Below are 17,565 nucleotides of genomic sequence, written 5' to 3'. Positions count from 1 at the left end.
GTGTTATTGTCAATTTTAAACATAAAGTCTCATAGTTTTGCTGTGAGCTTCCTCAAAAGCTTCATACCAATGATATTAGTATTCCTCCCTTATAAACCTATGATATTCTACTAAATTAACCAACGTAGAACTCACTTCAATAATCCTCAACAAAAATTTCACCTAATAAAAATATTAAAATAAAAAATCAATATAATTTTAATTTAAAATATTTAAAAACTTGAGCAGATATAGTAATTACAAAAATGGAAAAATGAAGTATGAATTTAGCCCAAATACACTATATTAGTCAACACAATTAATAAAAATAAAATTGTTTATGTTTTATCCTTCAATTTTTAGTAATACATTTATTTGGTTTTTAAAGTTTGAAAACTTAAGTTTTTAGTCGGAATTAAATTAATAAAAAATATATTAGTTACCAAAAATTTTAAACCTATTTCTCAAATTACGATGATTAAACGGGTATGCTTATTTCTTAAAATTGAAAAACAAAAATAATACATTTTTTAAGTTGAGAGGCCAAAGGAAGCTATGCTGAAGGGCTGAACGGCAAACAACCTGAAAGCTGAAGGACCAAAAATGTAATTTTCTAAAAAAAATTATTAAAAAAATAAGACCTGTTTATTTCCATTTTTCTATTTTCAGCCCACGGACTTCCCGCTTCTATCCATTTTTCTCTTTTCTTTTTTGTTTGCGAACTCCTTACCGCGGTTTCTATTCGACTTCATATGTCTGAAGAAATTTTTATCAATTAATTCCTACTTGTAACCTCCAATCCTCTTCATTTTGATCCGTTTCTTCTTATTTCCTAATATGTTTCTGCAGTTTCTTCTTATTTTCTACTACGTTTCTGCAGTTTCTTCTCAAGTCAAACGCCTTTAGATCTTCGTCTTTCGAGGTTGTTCATCACTCCGTTCTCGTCAAGAAAGATCTCTTGCGGGATGCTGGATTCCTTTTTGTCATCCTAGACGGTATTGTAGTGTTCTGAATTTGCATCCTCATCGATCGCGTATGCAGTTTCCTCTTCTCTTTGTTTTCTTTTAGTTGCTGTTTGTTTGACTGTTTGGAAATCAACGATGGTTTTTTTAATATGATTGAATTCGGAGATGGAGATTTGAGGATATGGAAGTGGATGAGTTTGATATTTTGTTATGTGTGGAGAGTGATGATGCTAGTGAGAGAAACTCACTTTGACTTACTCGCGTTTTTATGCCAAGGCGTTGATGGCGCTGTTGTTTATGACGTTGAGAAGTTATGTTTCTGTAATTTGAATAGAATTGAAATTTAGGAATGCTCTTTGTTGCAGTTACACTGATTTCTTCTGCTAAATATCTGGTTGGATAACTTCTATGCTTCTTTTTTTATTTTGCATCCTGTCAAACGTTTTGCAGGCTCTTGAATGCTAAATCTGAAAGGTGCTGAGAGAGTACGGATACACTTTCTTTACTAGGTACGACTGAAACTGATAAGAACCGATGGCAACTTCACCGACTGCTAAAAGGGATGAGGAACATGGCCTTCCTAAACAGAAAGATGGAGGAGAGTCTACAGTTGAGATTGAACAGTCCTTGTCAGTTTGTGAGGATAGCACTACAAAAAATGGACTTGATGAAGTAGCAAAGGATAAGAACATCGATTTAAAATGTGAGGCTCAAGATGAAGTGGTGGAGAGGGAGAACGTTGAAGGTGATTTTCAACTCGAGGTGGAAGCCAAGTTAGATTTGCAGTCTAAATCTGTAGTTGAAAAGTCGGACCAGATTATTAGAAGCGATGACTCTAATGAAAAGCTAGAAGAGGATAAGAATGCAGAATCTAAATCGTCATCAGATGATTCAAACAATGATGGTGAAGGTTTAGATTCTAAGGCTCAAATGGGGGCAAACGAACCAAATGGAGAAGTTATTGACGAGGAGAAAGCTCCAGAGCCAGTCTTTGATGGGACTGAGGTTCCTGGGATCGAAGGTAGTGGTAGTTTGTCAAACCGTTCCATGGATAGTGATTCAGAGAGCCGAAGTGTTGTTGATAGGGCTTTGACACTGAAAAACTTTGTTAAGGAAAAGGGTGTAGTTGCAGTCTCTAGTGTTTTACGTCGTTTGTCAGGAAAAAAAGATGAAGAATGTTCGGATATTCCGAATGACGAGACTAAGGATGAGTCCATTTCCAGTAAAGAAAATGAAGTCAAGAAAATCCCTGAAAAACCTTCGGAAAGATCTGCTGCATGGAATCCCCTCAACTATATTAAGATGTCGCGTGATGCTGATGCACAAATCAAAACTGAGCAGTTGGAGGATGTTGGTGGTGAATCAAAATTAGATGCTGCAATGAAAGGCAGAATTCTTCTGTACACACGGTTAGGCTGTCGAGAATGCAAAGAGGCTCGACTGTTTTTGTTTTGGAAGAGACTTAGATACGTCGAGATCAATATCGATGTTTATCCGGGTAGAAAGTTGGAGCTAGAGAATATTGCTGGGTCTTCTGCCGTTCCGAAGGTATTTTTTAATTCAATCCTTATTGGAGGCTTGAACGAACTGAGAGAATTGGATGAGTCGGGCAAGCTTGATGAGAAAATTGATTATCTGAAAGCTGAAGCACCATCACTTGAAGCCCCTTTACCACCTCTTTCTGGTGAAGATGATGTCTCCAATAGTGGGACTGTTGATGAATCGGCTATGATTGTTCGAAAAATGAAAGAATCTATTGTTGTTAAGGACCGGTTCTACAAAATGCGACGATTCACCAACTGTTTCCTAGGCTCAGAAGCTGTGGACTTCTTGTCAGAGGATCAATATTTGGAAAGGGAAGAGGTGAGTTGGACTTTGTACCTTTGTTGTCTTTTTAGAAGATGAGACTTCTCTCTGAAATAACATGTTTCATAACTTCTCTCTCACTCTCAAGTGCACAATGCAGTCAGGTACTAAGGCATGGTAGTTTTTCGTACAGAAACTTAATCTTGTGTTGAATCACTTGAAATATTATTTCTATGAAGCTTAGTAGTTCTCCCAGATTCTTGGCGTTTAGGCACAGTCTTATTATTATCTGATACATTGGAGTTATCTATAATAAATGCCTTCACAACCAAGAAATACATACGGATCATTCATGTTCAAAATTTTCCAATTGTCGAAGAAAATTACCTTTTGATATGCGGAGACTTTCATTCCAATTTTCTTGTAAATTTATTCCTTACGAGAGAATGGGGCTTTAAAATACTAACCTTTTCCGTTTATTGAGCGAATAAATTAGCTAATGCGGATATTGTATATTTTTCTAGTAGCCATGATACTGTGTGTAAATCCGATTTTCTTTTTCCTGCAAAATAATGTGTTAATTAATTGCATAGCTTTGATCTTTTTCTAATCTGTAGCTCTGCTCTTTAATTGATCCTTGATGTGTCTTTGATATTTTTTTTCTTTTAAATTTATCATTTTGGTGCATTGATCAGGCTATTGAATTTGGACGAAAGCTCGCAAGTGAACTTTTCTTCCAACATGTTCTCGAGTAAGTTACTTTGACTTCTCCATTCAGTGCCGTGGCTGCTACTCATTTTATTTGTCATTAATAATCCTGTTTACAGGGAAAATCTATTTGAAGATGGTGGCCACTTATACCGGTTCTTGGAGGATGATCCCGTTGTTGCAAATCAGTGTCACAACGTTGCAAGAAGTATTATTGAGGTGAAGCCAAAGCCGATAACGGATATTGCATCAAGGTTGAGATTTTTATCCTATGCCATTTTTGAAGCCTATGTATCAGAGGATGGAAAGCATGTAGATTACATAAGTATTCATGGGAGCGAGGAATTTGCTAGGTTCGTTCGTTGAATAAATTGAGATAGAAACACATTCAAGTTATTTGCTGTATATATAGTTTTTTTTCTGCATGCAAGGATTTTGATTTAAAGGTAATATTTTGACAGGTATTTGAGAATTGTTCAGGAGCTCCAAAGAGTTGAACTACAAAATTTGTCTCGGGAGGAGAAGCTTGCATTCTTTATTAATCTCTACAATATGATGGCCATCCACGCAATATTGGTATGTGGTCATCCTGTTGGGGCGCTGGAAAGAAGGAAGCTGTTCGGAGACTTCAAATATGTTATTGGAGGGGCCACCTACTCCCTTTCAGCTATTCAAAATGGAATTTTGAGGGGCAATCAGAGACCGCCTTACAATCTCATGAAACCATTTGGTGCAAAAGATAAACGTTCTAAAGTGAGACCATCCCCCTTCTGATCTTTAATACTAATTTTATATTGAATGGAATTCTGACGTAAAAATATTCTTAGTATAATTTATGTCGTTTTATTATATGTGCCAATTATCCATGAAAGTCTGAAGCTCCGTGTGATGTGCTTGAATATTTTTTTGTTAAGATTTTGAGACCACGCCCTTTATTTGCAGACAAGTTGTAACTCAAGTACAGTCATCTGGTTCTTTTGTGATGGTTGATCATAATAGGCTCAAACTGGATAATTCGTATCAGTTTCTCTTCCTGTTTATCTTACAAGTGGGACAATTGTCGCTAGGAGCTTTAGGTCCCATATTGTTCTCTTCAGAAGAGTTTTTTATAGTCTGGCTTTATTGTTTCTATTTTTTTTTTTTTTTTTTTGTAGGTTTCTCTTCCGTATGTGGAGCCTTTAATTCATTTTGCACTAGTTTTTGGTACCCGATCTGGGCCTGCTCTTCGATGCTATTCTCCTGGGAACGTAGATCAAGAGTTGATGGAAGCAGCTCGAAGTTTCTTAAGAGACGGAGGACTTGTCCTCGATCTGAATAACAATGTTGCATCAGTTAATATGATTCTTAAATGGTAAGAAAGAAATAGTTCCTCAGAAACCACCTGTTTTCTTGCAAACATTTACTAATATTTTAGTTTCCATCATTGCGTTATAAAATTTGCGTTTAGCACCCCTACTTTAGATGGACTTGCTCCCTTCCCTTAGTTATACAGACAGTCATCATTTCATGGTGAAAATTTTGAAGGTATATATTATATATCAAGAACTCTCTTGGAGATTTATAGGAAACCCTGGTAGTACGTAGATCGTTGGGCGTTGAACAGTATTGTACCAAGGCCTTGGTTCAATCTTTTGGATGGAAATCTATATAAAACAACACTCTTTGACATCTCATGGAGGTTGCATTGGAGATGATACAACTTCCCATGAATCATACCCCCTAATATCATGGATAATTAAAATTGTGTTAGCCATATGTTTATGATAACTGGAGCTTTCCCAACTTTACTTGGCCTGGTCGTAATTCTTTTAAATACTGTTCAAAACGCAGTTTATTGTTTTCATGTAAGCCAGAGTTCAGGAATCAACCATACGTGTTGGTGGAATATATTTAAAACATTACATCCAAGACATTAGACAGTTTAGTGATGTTTTATTTTTTATTTTTTATTGTTATAATATTTTTCTTTGCTCAGGTTTAGCACCGACTTTGGAAAGAACGAGCAAGAAGTCTTGAAGCATGTAGCAAACTACTTGAAACCAGATGATTCACAAGCGCTGCTTGAATTGCTTGACAGTTCTCAGTTGAAGGTATTTTATCAAGCATACGATTGGGGTTTGAACTTTTAACACTGCTTTAGCATATCACACATTGCTGTCTCCAAATAAACGTAAACAACCAAACCTAAAGGTGTGATGTTGAGAAGAAAGTACTGTCTTTGGTGCTTTTGCACACAGCTCAGATACATCATGGCCAAGCAGAAGGCATGTGACGTGCAGGTGAGGCAATAAACTGTTTTGTCTACAAGGTAAAACCAACATTCTACAGTTTACTTCATTCGGAACTCCTTGAAAGCATCTGTTGGTGTTTTCCTTAGTACCATGTAATTGTGCATCTAATTGTAATGTGCATTTCTTTTTAGTTCAATACCATTTGGGAATAGAGAGACATTTGTACCTTTGACCTATTGCCCAAAAATGCATGTCAATTACTGCTATATTGTGCAAATTGTACTTGATTATAGATCTCAGTTTGTTCAACACATATTTTCTAAGTATAAGAATCTCATGATAATTAGTCGAGTTGGTTAGAGTAAATTGTGCACATTACCATTCAATTTTCTAAATATAAGATCTCATGATAATTAGTCAAGTTCGTTATAGTAGATTTTGTTCATTTCATTATTTGGATTTGATATCTTCTGTCAGTTTGATTGGATTTAGTTTTTTTATTTTATTTTATTTTATTTTATATATGTATATATAATTAAACCACAATTGGAATTAAGGACAATAATTATAAAAATAACTTCAAATGTAAATCCGGTGGTATTATTAGAGGCATGTAAATTTGTTAATCCATCAATATTTATTGTGATGGTCGTCTCAATCTACTAAAAACCAGGAAATTGTCGGAGCCATTTCCAAATACAGTCGGTGAGTTTTTCGAGGCTTTCAAACTCGGCTGTCCAACCTCATTTAACAGATTGCAGTCGGTAAGTTTTCTAAATCAAGAAATGCTTGATCGAGAACCTGAGCCTAAAACCGTATAATGTCAATGATTTATTCAAGGGATAGCAGAAACAAAAATTTATTATATAGAAGCCCAACCTTTTCAACACAAACAATTTAGAACTGAATTAAAGGGCAATCCACCGCCTTATTAATCATAATACACAATCGTAAATCCTTAACAGTGACAGCATTTTTTGGCTAAAGAGCCTGCAGAGATTGCTACCCCCAAACTATGACTGGACGATGAAAACAAAGCCGAGATAGCAACAGTGATACAACTCCATAGACCATCTTCAGCACGGTTTGAGTTGGCACAACAAGCAGGCAAGATTGAATCATCTTCATAATACCTCATTTCATTGCTCACACTGTTTTTTCAAGAACTACACACCAGTTTGATTTGTCATAAAATCGATCAACCACTACCGCATCGTCCATACCAGACACCAACCTACAAATGCACTCAAGATGATCAAGCAGTAACAGAACAAATTATTATGTAGAAATGTCTCTTAATCTTAGCCAAAAAGGCCAAGAAAGATGTATGTAGAAATGTTGTCGTGAAGTACATGATATATACCGTGTTCCCTATTTCTACATAGTCATGGTATCTCGAGTCAAAAGATGAAATGTTGCATTTTCACATTATCACACATTAATGGAACCAGAAGTAGTTGAAAGGTTACTGCTAATAGAGACACACTTCAACACATATAGATCTAGAACAGCCTAGTCACAACTAAATAACAGCCTAGTTCAAGTGACTCCCCCCCATACCCGATAAGCAAAAGAAACCATACAAGAGAAATGAGAGAGAGGAATACCTTTCAAGCTCGCCTTCACTGAAAACATGATAGTATCTGTTATACACAACAGCAGCTTTCTTATCATCCTTCTTTGCCAAACCACTAGCAAGGGCACTGGCAGACGACCCACTGACTTCTGCACGATGATAAGGTAAGTGCCATGGGACAAAATATTCTTGCTGGATCTTCAACAAGTTTTCATCATTACAATTCATAAAATCATTTCCACTCCGAGAGGGTAGAGGTTTATTTTCTGGCTTGCTTCCAGTGAAGTTTTCCTTGGAATCCTTTAGGGAAACACCTGCATGATTCTCATTCATTTCAGGAATGCTTTCAAGTGCCAACGACGATGGACTACGAACACGCGGACTACCTGGTCCAACCCACTCATCAACATACTTCTCTGAAAGTGGCATCCATTTCGTCAATAAAGATTTATCCTCTTGTTCAACAGCCCAGACTGTTATTAAAACTAGGCCACCTTTTTTGACAACACGTATTAATTCTTCGATTGCTTTCCTCCTCCTGTTTTCAGTACTTAGATGATGTAATACAGCTATAGAGATCGCTGCATCGCCAAAACCAGTTCTGTAAGGAAGATTTACTGCATCAGCCACCAAAACTTCATGCCCCCTCTCATCACAAATTTTGATAAGTTGGGCACTAATATCACATCCAATGAAAAAGCAGTTGGGATTAAAACCCAAGTACTTTCCATTACCACAGCCAGCATCCAGGACGAGGGACCCTAGAGGTAACGATGATAAAAAGGATGCAACTTTTGGCCACTTTGCAAATCGAGTTGAACTAAAATGGGGAGCAATGGCATCATAAACACGATGCACATATTTCTTTTCAATTTCAGGTGTGCACTGCACATTTGATGATGAACAGCTCTGGTTTGCAGAAGTCAATTGCTGTGCATGTGTTTCATCATTCAACAGATCAGGATCTGCATTAGAACCACTTCTGACTTTAATCTCTTTCATAGCACTGGAAAGTCTAGAATGATGCCCACTACCACTTACAACAGAGGATAAACCAAAGATTTTACTATTGTGACAGAAACGTTTGCTCACTCCTGTAGCACAGCCAAAAGCTCGAGCCAAGAAAATCAATTAGGCATACCCTGCAAGAAACCATGGCTCTCTAAGGACTAAATTTCTTGCAGTTCTTTCACTGTATAGAAGTCTATTATACAAAAACATGTACACAAAGACATATAAGAAACATGTACAAAGTGATATGCAGTTTGCAGGGCTGATAACAAGAGGATAGACTTTTCATTCATTCATTCATTCATTCATGCTAGAACACAGCAAAGATTCGAGCTCGTCTCAGTTCCTTAACAATTTCCCCAAACAGTTCCCTCTAAAATCAAAGGTCTATTTCTTCTTCCTTCGTAGTTTAGCCTTGTCCAGAAGGAAAGCCAATCTCATTTAGACAGGACTAGTCAACTACTACTTGTGGAAAATACTCACAAAGACAAATAGAAAACATCGGAGGATTGGGAAAAGGACAGCGCAATAATGGAGAGAGTTAACATTAATGTCGCTACTTGGCCGTATTATCATAGCAAATATCATTGTATTCATAATTGAATCTCCACAGATTTCCACGGGAGCGAAAAAATGAGAAACAAATCCATTATCCAAGAACAAGGTAACAACCAAACACATCCAAGCGATTGAAATGCAAGAAAGTAACACAGAAGCAACAGCAACAACTAGAGAAAACATCGTGCAAAAAACAAAATAGAAATCTTGATTTAAATAGATCCAGGAAAAGATGGAGAAACTCACGAAACTCATGTACGGCGTGTGTGCATGATTGTGGCGAAAGATTGGAGAAAAAACAGTGGAATCTAGTTCATGATTGGAAGAAAGAAAGAAAAAGAGAGGAAAGAAGAAGAGAAAATGAAGGCACCAATCTCGCAATGGCAGCTTCAAGTAGGCTGGTCGTCTTCGTCGTGGAGTGAAGGGGAAGAGTGCCCTAGCACACTGTAGATTGATTTGCAGAGTTGTCAGAATCAAAAACCACTAAATTATTTCATTAAAACAAAACAGTAAATAGTAATAATAACATAATTAATAAAAACCTCTTTATTAAATCCTGTAATTATATTTCAGTTTAAGCCTTGATTTAATTTCTTAATTTCTTAAACATATACTTATAACTTTGTTTGGGCAGTGTGTTTTAAACATATTAAATCAAATAAAAAAAATAAAATTAAAATTGGGTGGGGGTGGAAGGTAGTTTGATTAAGTTGTCGGTCGGTAATAAATTAAAAAAAATAAATTAATTTCATAAAGGAATGGACCAAAATGAAACATGTCAACCTTTGTAGACTAGTAAGTAGCAACTAACTATATACTATAATCCAATTTTATTATATCAATGTTTCTTGAATTGATTTATCATATGATCTGAGCTTCCCTTTTTATTTTTATTTTTATTTCTTTTAATTTTCATATATATATATATAGTAAAACTTATGAAAAAAAGAAAAGGAGAAAAAAAAAAAAAAAAAAAAAAAAGTGAAATGTAAGAGGGGAATAAAGGAGGCGCGGGAAGAAGAGGTGGCGCGCCCAAGTAGCGGCGCCAAATCCAGACCTCATTCATAATCGCAACGCAAAGCCCAAACAAATCAGTTCACACTGCCACTTCCACTTCCACTTCCTTCCCGCACCCGTGTGCGCACCAAACTCTAGCGGCGATCTTATCCGGTGAGGCACCCCCTGATACCACTTCCTGCCTCTTTGCTCACTATTTTCACAAACCCTTTTGTAATTCCCTCCTCTCTTCCATGGAGGAAGGCCTCCAACGCCCCAATTTCGCCCCCTTTTAGTCGCCTTCTCGCTTACTCACATTCCTTTTTTCAGGTATATTTCGTTTCTTCTTCTACCTTGTCTGTGCTGTTGAGCTCTGGAATTGTAGTTTCATGGGGGACATAATTTGCTTGTGATTCTTCTTACATTTTTCTTCTTGCTTTTAATCATATCTTTTCTCGTACTTTGTTTTGTTCCCTTTTCTTTAATCATTAGCTCATTACACAGATTAGGCTGCATTTTTCTACGTCGTTTCGGCAAAAAAATCCAAATCAATGGCTGGTACATTCAATCCACATATTTTGGTGGATAAGCTAGCCAGGCTCAACAACTCACAGGCGAGCATCGAGAGTATCCTTTTTTGAAATTTTTACTCTGTTTTGTCCAAGTTATGCTATATGATTACTCTTCTTTTGGCTAAATTACTTTTCTTTTTCCTTCTATCATGAATGTTGATAGGTTTAATACACTTGTTTTATTGATCAAAATTGGTTCCATCCTTAATGTGATTAAGCTTTGTCCCATTGGTGTATATTTCACATGAACAAAGCCAAGCAAGTTGTAGAAACATGGGATAAACAGTTTCATTGTTCTCCACACGACCAGAGATTGGCCTATCTGTATCTTGCAAATGACATTCTGCAGAACAGTAGGCGAAAGGGCTCGGAGTTTGTTGGTGAATTTTGGAAAGTCCTTCCTGATGCACTTCGTGATGTAATTGAGAATGGGGATGATTTTGGAAGAAACGCTGCCCTACGACTGGTACATCAATGCTTACTATGCATCCTTATCCTTTGTCAAAATTTCTTACTCATGCTTAAATTTTATCTTGTATATTACTGTCCCTAAGAAAATATTTAATTAGATACTTGGCATTCGAGATTCTTGAGTTATATGGGATCCCTACATGTATGACAAATGGCATGCTCGTCCAATCTTAGCGCTGTTTCTTAGATGTTTAAATTAATTTCCATATTTTATTTTCTACCCCTAGTCAAAGCCCCGATAAGCGCTTGTGGTGCAAAAATCTTTTGTGAGTTTTTTCGACATGAATTATGTTTTAGGGTGAAGATTGGTTGCATATGTGTGCTGAAAGAAGTCAAAAGTTATTAATTGTTATGAACCTAGAATTCTATAATTGAGCTGAGCCAAACTGGAATACAAAATCCTCAGAGTAGAATGCCTTCATCCCTTATTATGATTGTCGGTCGTTAAAAATTCTTCGGGCCTATTTGATCGAGCTTCTTTTTGACCCTCCTTTGTTTTTTATTATCAACAATTTTAATGTCTTCTTGTAGTTTTTCTATTGGAGCTCTTTGTTTGATTGCAGCCTTAAACTTTTTTAATTGTCATTCCTCTTAAACTTTTGTATTTAAAGATTCTTGATATGTTGAAGTGGAAGAAAATTTGGATTGTTTTTTTTCTAGACTCTGCTAGCATATGTGTATGTGTTTTATTTAGACCCATTTTAATATTACTCATAGATTGGCATTTGGGAGGAGAGAAAAGTTTTTGGATCTCGAGGGCAGAGTCTTAAAGAAGAGATAATGGGAAAGCATACGGAAACTGGTAACCGAAATGGGAAGCAAGTTAGCGCTAAACTGGTAAAAATATTGCTCTTCCGTCATGAATACCGAGTTATGTTCATAAATAGTCTGGCCGAGTAGTCACCTATTTCATTATTCTTTTCAACAGAAACAATCAGCCAGCGAGTCATTGGATAAAATAGTTTCTGGTTACCAAGTTGTTTTTGGAAGTGAGGTAGATGAAGATGTAGTACTAAGCAGATGCAGCAATTCTATTAGCTATCTTGAGAAACTGGACAAACAAATTGGCGCTGATGTCAATTCAGGTACTTTAGCTTGTACATTGTTGATTGTTTTAGCTTATTCGTTCTTAATTATTTTTACTGCATATTCTGTATTGTATGATTTCTCTCCTGTTATGTTGTAGAACTTTTTGATTGGGAAACAATTCGTTCCGAAGTTGAGGAACTAAATAACCTTTGGTGCAATGTTCTCATTTTTCCCCCTCCACCTCCACCTGACATCCGACCACCCGAGAATCAGATCGCCAAAAAAGAAAAAAGGTTTTTGGGAAAAAAAAAATGAAAATTTTGGTTTTTGAAGAACTAAGCACGGGAATTATCGGAAAAAGGTTTTGGTGCCTTCTTGTCACAGGGGCCTACAAATTGTTGAACATTCTTTTCTCTTATGTGGTTTTACTCCTTAGTTATGATGCAAATTTCGTGTGTTGTGTATTCCCAAGAGATCCTTGTTCTCAATTATGTTGAGACGTTTTCGGAGGAGCTTTATAGTTTTTTTTAACTACACAGGGCAATACCATGGAACTTCAATTGCAGAGGATCTGCGGGGACATCATACCATTTTGAGGGACTGCATTGAACAACTAAGAGCAATTGAAACATCAAGGGCGAGTCTCGTGTCTCATCTGAGAGAGGCTCTTCAAGAACAGGTATTTTGACATCTTGTTGGAGAAAAATCAAGGTCACAATTATTCGAAGTAAACCTTAAAACTCTATCTTTAAATATAAATTTCTTATATTCAGGAATTCAAATTGGAGCGAGTCAGAAATCAACTTCAGGTTTGCATTTCTGTTTCACAACTCCTTGGAGTATGGACTCGCTGATTCTTTTTTGTTTTGATGATTAATTGGTTTAGATTAACCCTATACGAAAACTCCGTTGTTTTGTGTGGTTGGTTCAATTTTTACATGAAACTAACTGTTCTTGTCGCCAGTTGAAACTCATCCCCAGTCATTCGTTTCCGTTTTAAAATTCACAAACCAAACCTTGATAATGCTAGGGAATGTGATCCCATGGCATGGGCTTTTCATATTTGTGTCGGACGAACCATATTCAATATGAGCGAGTTGATATAAATTATGTAGGGATTCCTTGTATCTACCTTCCCAAGATTGCATGAATTTATTTATGAAGCCTCTATTTTACTGCATTAGAGTTGATGAAGATCATGCTAATTAATTCATTCCCTGTGTTAATGGATTGGAGAGCAACTGTATAAGTGTTACAAAGAGCCTTATGCTTAGCTTAAAGAAGAAGAAAAATAAAAAGGAGAAGTTAGTTTCTCATAGGATGATAATGAGTCAAGAAATCTGTTAATATATTTATTTTAAAAAGAATTGAATTAGTTACCAAACAACTCTGTTTTTCAAAAACTAAGAAACCAAAGCTGAACGATTTATAATTCTGGTTTTTTGTTTTTAGCTTAAATAGTCGAGCTAACCCATGACGTGTCATTGGCTTAATGTATATTAATTGTTGGAAAATTTATATACATTAAGCCAATGAGAGCAACTTTCAGAAGTATTCGGACAACACAATTATTTTTTGCGTTAATGAGAACAAAATGTTGGGAAAGCTTTCTTGATCTTTCTTTAAAACCTTTTGGACTCGCTGTATGTCCGTCTAAATTATCTCTCGTTGTCCTAAACATGGACCAAGAGGATGTCTCGGCCGAGGCATACTCTTTGAGATGAAAGGGTGAGGTTGCAACAAATTAGAAATATTGCAAAGTTGAACCATATTCCTTCCCTCCAAATCAACTTTCTCCATTAGTTTCTCAGTGTTTGTCCAAAGCTATGTTGGTGCCTTTAGTTGAACATATCTGGGAAGGAAAATTGGAAAGAAGGTAACTTTATTTGGTTGGTAGGTTTCACATAGAAGCCCTGACATTCATGGAAAAGCTCAAAAGTTCGAAATGCTTAGTGTATGTGGCGTAAAAAAGAGAAAAGTGTTCGACCTTTGGTTCCTGCATTGTAATATTTCTGTTAGAGTTTGGTCCTTTCTGCTGGAAACTTTTAATATTGGATGGAAAGAAATCATGGGTTTTCCAAGATAAAGTTAAACCCATTGAATCCTTTTGTGAATTAGCACTGTATAGTGCCTTCACTTAGGGTGCGCTCCACAGTAAGTGTTTTGTAATCACGATTTCCTTCTTTAAAAAATGGATTGGAGTTCCTTTTTTAATAGTCTTTTCCCAGCAACTGGATCTTGTGATATTTGTGTTTCTGAGGAGGAAAATTCATTGACATATTGAGGATATAACCATGTCTAGATGGAATAGTTGTTTCTATGGATTGAACCAGTTTGCTGCTCTCGTGAGTTTGAGGAATATAATGAAGATGTACCCTAAAAAGCCTCTGAGTTTCGTTTCTGAACATGTTAGTTGAGTAGTTAAGAAGTCAGGCAAGCATGGGTTGGTTTTGGGTACCATAGCCCAAGTACCCTCGGTAACAGCCATAGCCTACCGCTAGTAGATATTGTCTTCTTTGGGCTTTCCCTTTCGAGCTTCCCCTTTAGGCTATTAGATATTGTCTTCTTTGGGCTTTCCCTTTCGAGCTTCCCCTTAAGGTTTTTAAAACGTGTTTGCTAGGGAGAGGTTTCTACACCCTTACAAAGAATGCTTCATTCTCTCCTCCAACCAATGAGATCTACTTTTGAAAATAGTCTAGTAAACAATTTCTTCTGTAGATGCCAACGTTCTTGATGACTTACCTTTCCCCCCCTCCGATCATCCTACAGTACAGCTGCCAAATTGATGCAGTTGAATCAGAGTTTTCGAACCGAAATAAAACATCCAATGCATCAAGGTTCAAAGTAGTTATTTTTATTATTTTTGGGTGGGGCGAGAAAAACTGAGTTTAAGTGAAGTAATGAAATGTACTCAAAAGGGAGAGGAAGCCTTCCAAATGCCATGGGAATTAGACAAAGCTCCACTGAATATCCTTTTTAGCTTGACTTTCTAGTTGGTAGGTCAACATCTCTGTTGCCAGCTGAAACCTAAGAATTAGTAGCATTGCCAGACATGTTTCAAGTCATCTCTTCTTACTTGTATGTATTTTGACAGGCTTCCCAGTCCCGGTCGGAACAAACTCAGAATCTCTGCCCTCAATTTCTAAATGGTGAAAATGTGCAACCTATGACTGAGGGGGCCTCAAAAGATGCTCAGTCCTCAATCGCACCACACGGCCTTGTACCGAGGGAGATAGAACAATCAGCGCCAGTAATGTATGCAGCCTCATTACCTTTTCCTGCAAAACCTGCACCTATTGAGGAAGATCCCCGCAAGTCTGCTGCTGCTGCCGTGGCAGCAAAGCTAACTGCATCGACATCCTCGGTTCAGATGCTCTCTTACGTCCTATCTTCCCTGGCATCGGAGGGTGTAATTGGAAATCCAAGTAAAGAGTTATCTTGTGACTATCCATCTGAGAAGAGGACCAAACTTGAAAATGACCAGTCACCCTACGTATTGCCTCCGAGTCCACAGCAGCCACCCGTCTCTTCCTTCCCAAACCCGGAGTCTCTCCAACGTAATGCCTCATCGACCAGTCAACAATACACTCCTCCTCCCCCATCATCATCTCCCCCGCCGATCCCTCCATTACCTCCTGTAGTGCAGTTCACACAGAATGTTGGGTCAGTAAGTAGCATGCCTTTCAGTTACAGTATGACACAATCATTGCCACCACTGGCGAAACCTGGCTATCCGAATGTAGGTGCCCCAGTGACTGGGGTGTCTCCTTTTACAATACCAACAAATTCTTACCAGAGTTTTCAGGGTTCAGATGCCAATTTCTATAATCAGTCTTCATCAATGCCGATGGCACCAGTTTCTAGGCCATAGAGCTGTGTAATACTAGTCTTACTTCACCTATTTGTGCTAACAAATCTTTAAGGAAGTGATGCTTCCCATTAAGGCCTATGAGGAAATCTTGCATCCTCGTGTGCTCCTTAAGTTCTGACGACATAACTAAATGGATTTTGCACATAGTAATAGTTTGTAATTTTACTTCATTTATTAATGTAATGCTTAGAGTCTGGAAAAGTAACTCATCTGGTTGAATCAAGTCTGATTGTTTATATTGTTATTGGTTGGATTTGTTCTGTATTAGACTGAACAAATGTGCTGGTGGATGAGGGACTTGATTGGTCAACAGGTATCTTGTTATAATAGGGTGCTCATCTCTGACTTGTTATGAACAGGTTAGCACTGTGGTAGAAGGTGGCGAATGGCACACTGTTGCTGATATAGTTTTATATGATTATAGGGTTTTGACATGACATAATAGGCTACCATCCACTTGGGTTGAGTGACTTTAGTTTTAGTTTCATTGGGTTGAGCTACGAGCTAGCTGGGTGTCAACTGGCTTTGGTCACATAGCCATACAACTCACTTAGGTGGACTCTTTTGGGCTAAACCCACCTAGGCTGGTTCACTTTTTGGTCTCACTTGATTAGGAAGGAGGTTTAATGATGCTGGTTCACTTAGGTGGACTGTTAGGTTAAGTAGCCTGTGTTTATATAGTAACGTTATATTTGGTAAATGTCTATTAGAGTAAACAGTTATGTGGAGTAAAAATGTCTATTAGAGTAAACTGTTATGTGGAGTAAAAAGTTATATTTGGTAAATGTATATTACAGTAAATGGAGTAAAAAGCTATAGGTAAAAAGTTATATTTGGTAAATGTATATTATAGTAAATGGAGTAAAAAGCTATAGGTAAAAAGTTATATTTGGTAAATGTATATTATAGTAAACAGTTTATAGTAAAAGCTATGGGTAAAAAGTTATATTTGGTAAATGTGTAGCTATAGGTAAAAAGTTATATCTGTTCTGGTCGATAGTTATATACAGTATATGGTTATATCTGTTAAAACTATATATATAATAAGAAAGCTAAAATGCTCTCAAATCATTAATACAGATCCTTGTCTCGCAATGAAGTCATTAATATAAATTCTTTAACCAATATTCTCATTGTATTTTTTTTTATGTGTTCTTTGTGTTCATCTAGATTGAGTGTGTGCGTTGTTGTGCAATTCTAACATTCTTCTAAAGAGATTTGCTCGTATTTTATGAACATATCTTTTTTATTTAATTTAGTTTTCATCCAAGATGGATCATTTTTCGACTAAGTTATCTCGAGTATTTTAAGACTCCATGATTGTAAACCTTATATTCATCTTATTGTGCAATCTTCAATCTCTATAGGAAAACATCTAGGGCGGTTTGACCTCTTCTTTATATATTAGATTTAAGTACCATCGTCTTGTGTAACACAATAATCCTTTGGTTTGCTTATCTCTTACGACATTATTTATCATATACTTCATTTTCTCGATTTGGTGGTCCATTTTTTCCAATGAGGATGTCTATCTCATTTTGAACCTCAATTCCATCGCCCTAAGGTAGCAGACAAATTTGAAAACAGAATTTGAAAACAGGGGGCATGACGCATGAGATGGAGACCCATCAAATTTAGTCAATCATTTCCTATATCAACCAATTTTTTTTATAACTACTTGCTTTCCTACTTGTTCTAATTTTTTTTTTTAATGCATCAAACAAAGATTTATAGCCACCCTTTTAAGAATTTGATACAAATATTTGAATTATAAAATAATCATATAAATTAT

The 17,565-nt window shown here is 36.6% G+C and overlaps 3 protein-coding genes across 11 annotated transcripts; 2 read left to right on the top strand and 1 right to left on the bottom strand.

Annotated features, from left to right (window-relative positions):
• Nucleotides 1-643: 643 nt before the first annotated feature.
• LOC111782005 (uncharacterized) lies at nucleotides 644-5,955 on the top strand. Of its 6 annotated transcripts, none has more exons than XM_087126039.1 (8): nucleotides 644-767; nucleotides 860-974; nucleotides 1,395-2,807; nucleotides 3,446-3,501; nucleotides 3,578-3,811; nucleotides 3,920-4,211; nucleotides 4,613-4,809; nucleotides 5,434-5,955. In XM_087126039.1, the coding sequence occupies exons 3-8, from the start codon at nucleotides 1,479-1,481 to the stop codon at nucleotides 5,585-5,587; spliced, it is 2,262 nt and encodes a 753-aa protein (XP_086982165.1). In that variant the 5' UTR covers nucleotides 644-767; nucleotides 860-974; nucleotides 1,395-1,478; the 3' UTR covers nucleotides 5,588-5,955. The 6 variants fall into 6 exon arrangements, with proteins under 6 accessions (XP_086982165.1, XP_086982163.1, XP_086982172.1 ...); XM_087126037.1 differs by having other exon boundaries at nucleotides 860-1,012; XM_087126046.1 differs by having other exon boundaries at nucleotides 655-974; nucleotides 1,454-2,807.
• Nucleotides 5,956-6,532: 577 nt separating this feature from the next.
• Nucleotides 6,533-9,353, bottom strand: LOC111781823 (tRNA (carboxymethyluridine(34)-5-O)-methyltransferase). Of its 2 annotated transcripts, none has more exons than XM_087126054.1 (3): nucleotides 9,205-9,353; nucleotides 7,297-8,407; nucleotides 6,533-6,923 (listed from the first exon to the last, which is right to left on the bottom strand). In XM_087126054.1, exons 2-3 carry the CDS (start codon nucleotides 8,265-8,267, stop codon nucleotides 6,836-6,838), a joined length of 1,059 nt encoding a protein of 352 aa, XP_086982180.1. In that variant the 5' UTR covers nucleotides 8,268-8,407; nucleotides 9,205-9,353; the 3' UTR covers nucleotides 6,533-6,835. The 2 variants fall into 2 exon arrangements, with proteins under 2 accessions (XP_086982180.1, XP_086982174.1); XM_087126048.1 differs by having other exon boundaries at nucleotides 9,081-9,315.
• A 453-nt stretch (nucleotides 9,354-9,806) lies between these two features.
• LOC111786555 (uncharacterized) lies at nucleotides 9,807-15,996 on the top strand. 3 transcript variants are annotated; one of them, XM_087122107.1, is made up of 8 exons: nucleotides 9,807-10,160; nucleotides 10,340-10,457; nucleotides 10,621-10,868; nucleotides 11,591-11,710; nucleotides 11,802-11,958; nucleotides 12,442-12,581; nucleotides 12,676-12,711; nucleotides 14,997-15,996. In XM_087122107.1, exons 2-8 carry the CDS (start codon nucleotides 10,382-10,384, stop codon nucleotides 15,771-15,773), a joined length of 1,554 nt encoding a protein of 517 aa, XP_086978233.1. In that variant the 5' UTR covers nucleotides 9,807-10,160; nucleotides 10,340-10,381; the 3' UTR covers nucleotides 15,774-15,996. The 3 variants fall into 3 exon arrangements, with proteins under 3 accessions (XP_086978233.1, XP_086978229.1, XP_086978231.1); XM_087122103.1 differs by having other exon boundaries at nucleotides 10,335-10,457; XM_087122105.1 differs by having other exon boundaries at nucleotides 10,323-10,457.
• The last annotated feature ends 1,569 nt before the right edge of the window (nucleotides 15,997-17,565 follow it).

Source organism: Cucurbita pepo, chromosome 1 (genome assembly GCF_057944985.1).
Source record: "Cucurbita pepo subsp. pepo isolate OVF chromosome 1, ASM5794498v1, whole genome shotgun sequence".
NCBI classification, from domain to species: domain Eukaryota; kingdom Viridiplantae; phylum Streptophyta; class Magnoliopsida; order Cucurbitales; family Cucurbitaceae; genus Cucurbita; species Cucurbita pepo.
This window is presented reverse-complemented; position numbering and strand designations above follow the sequence as displayed.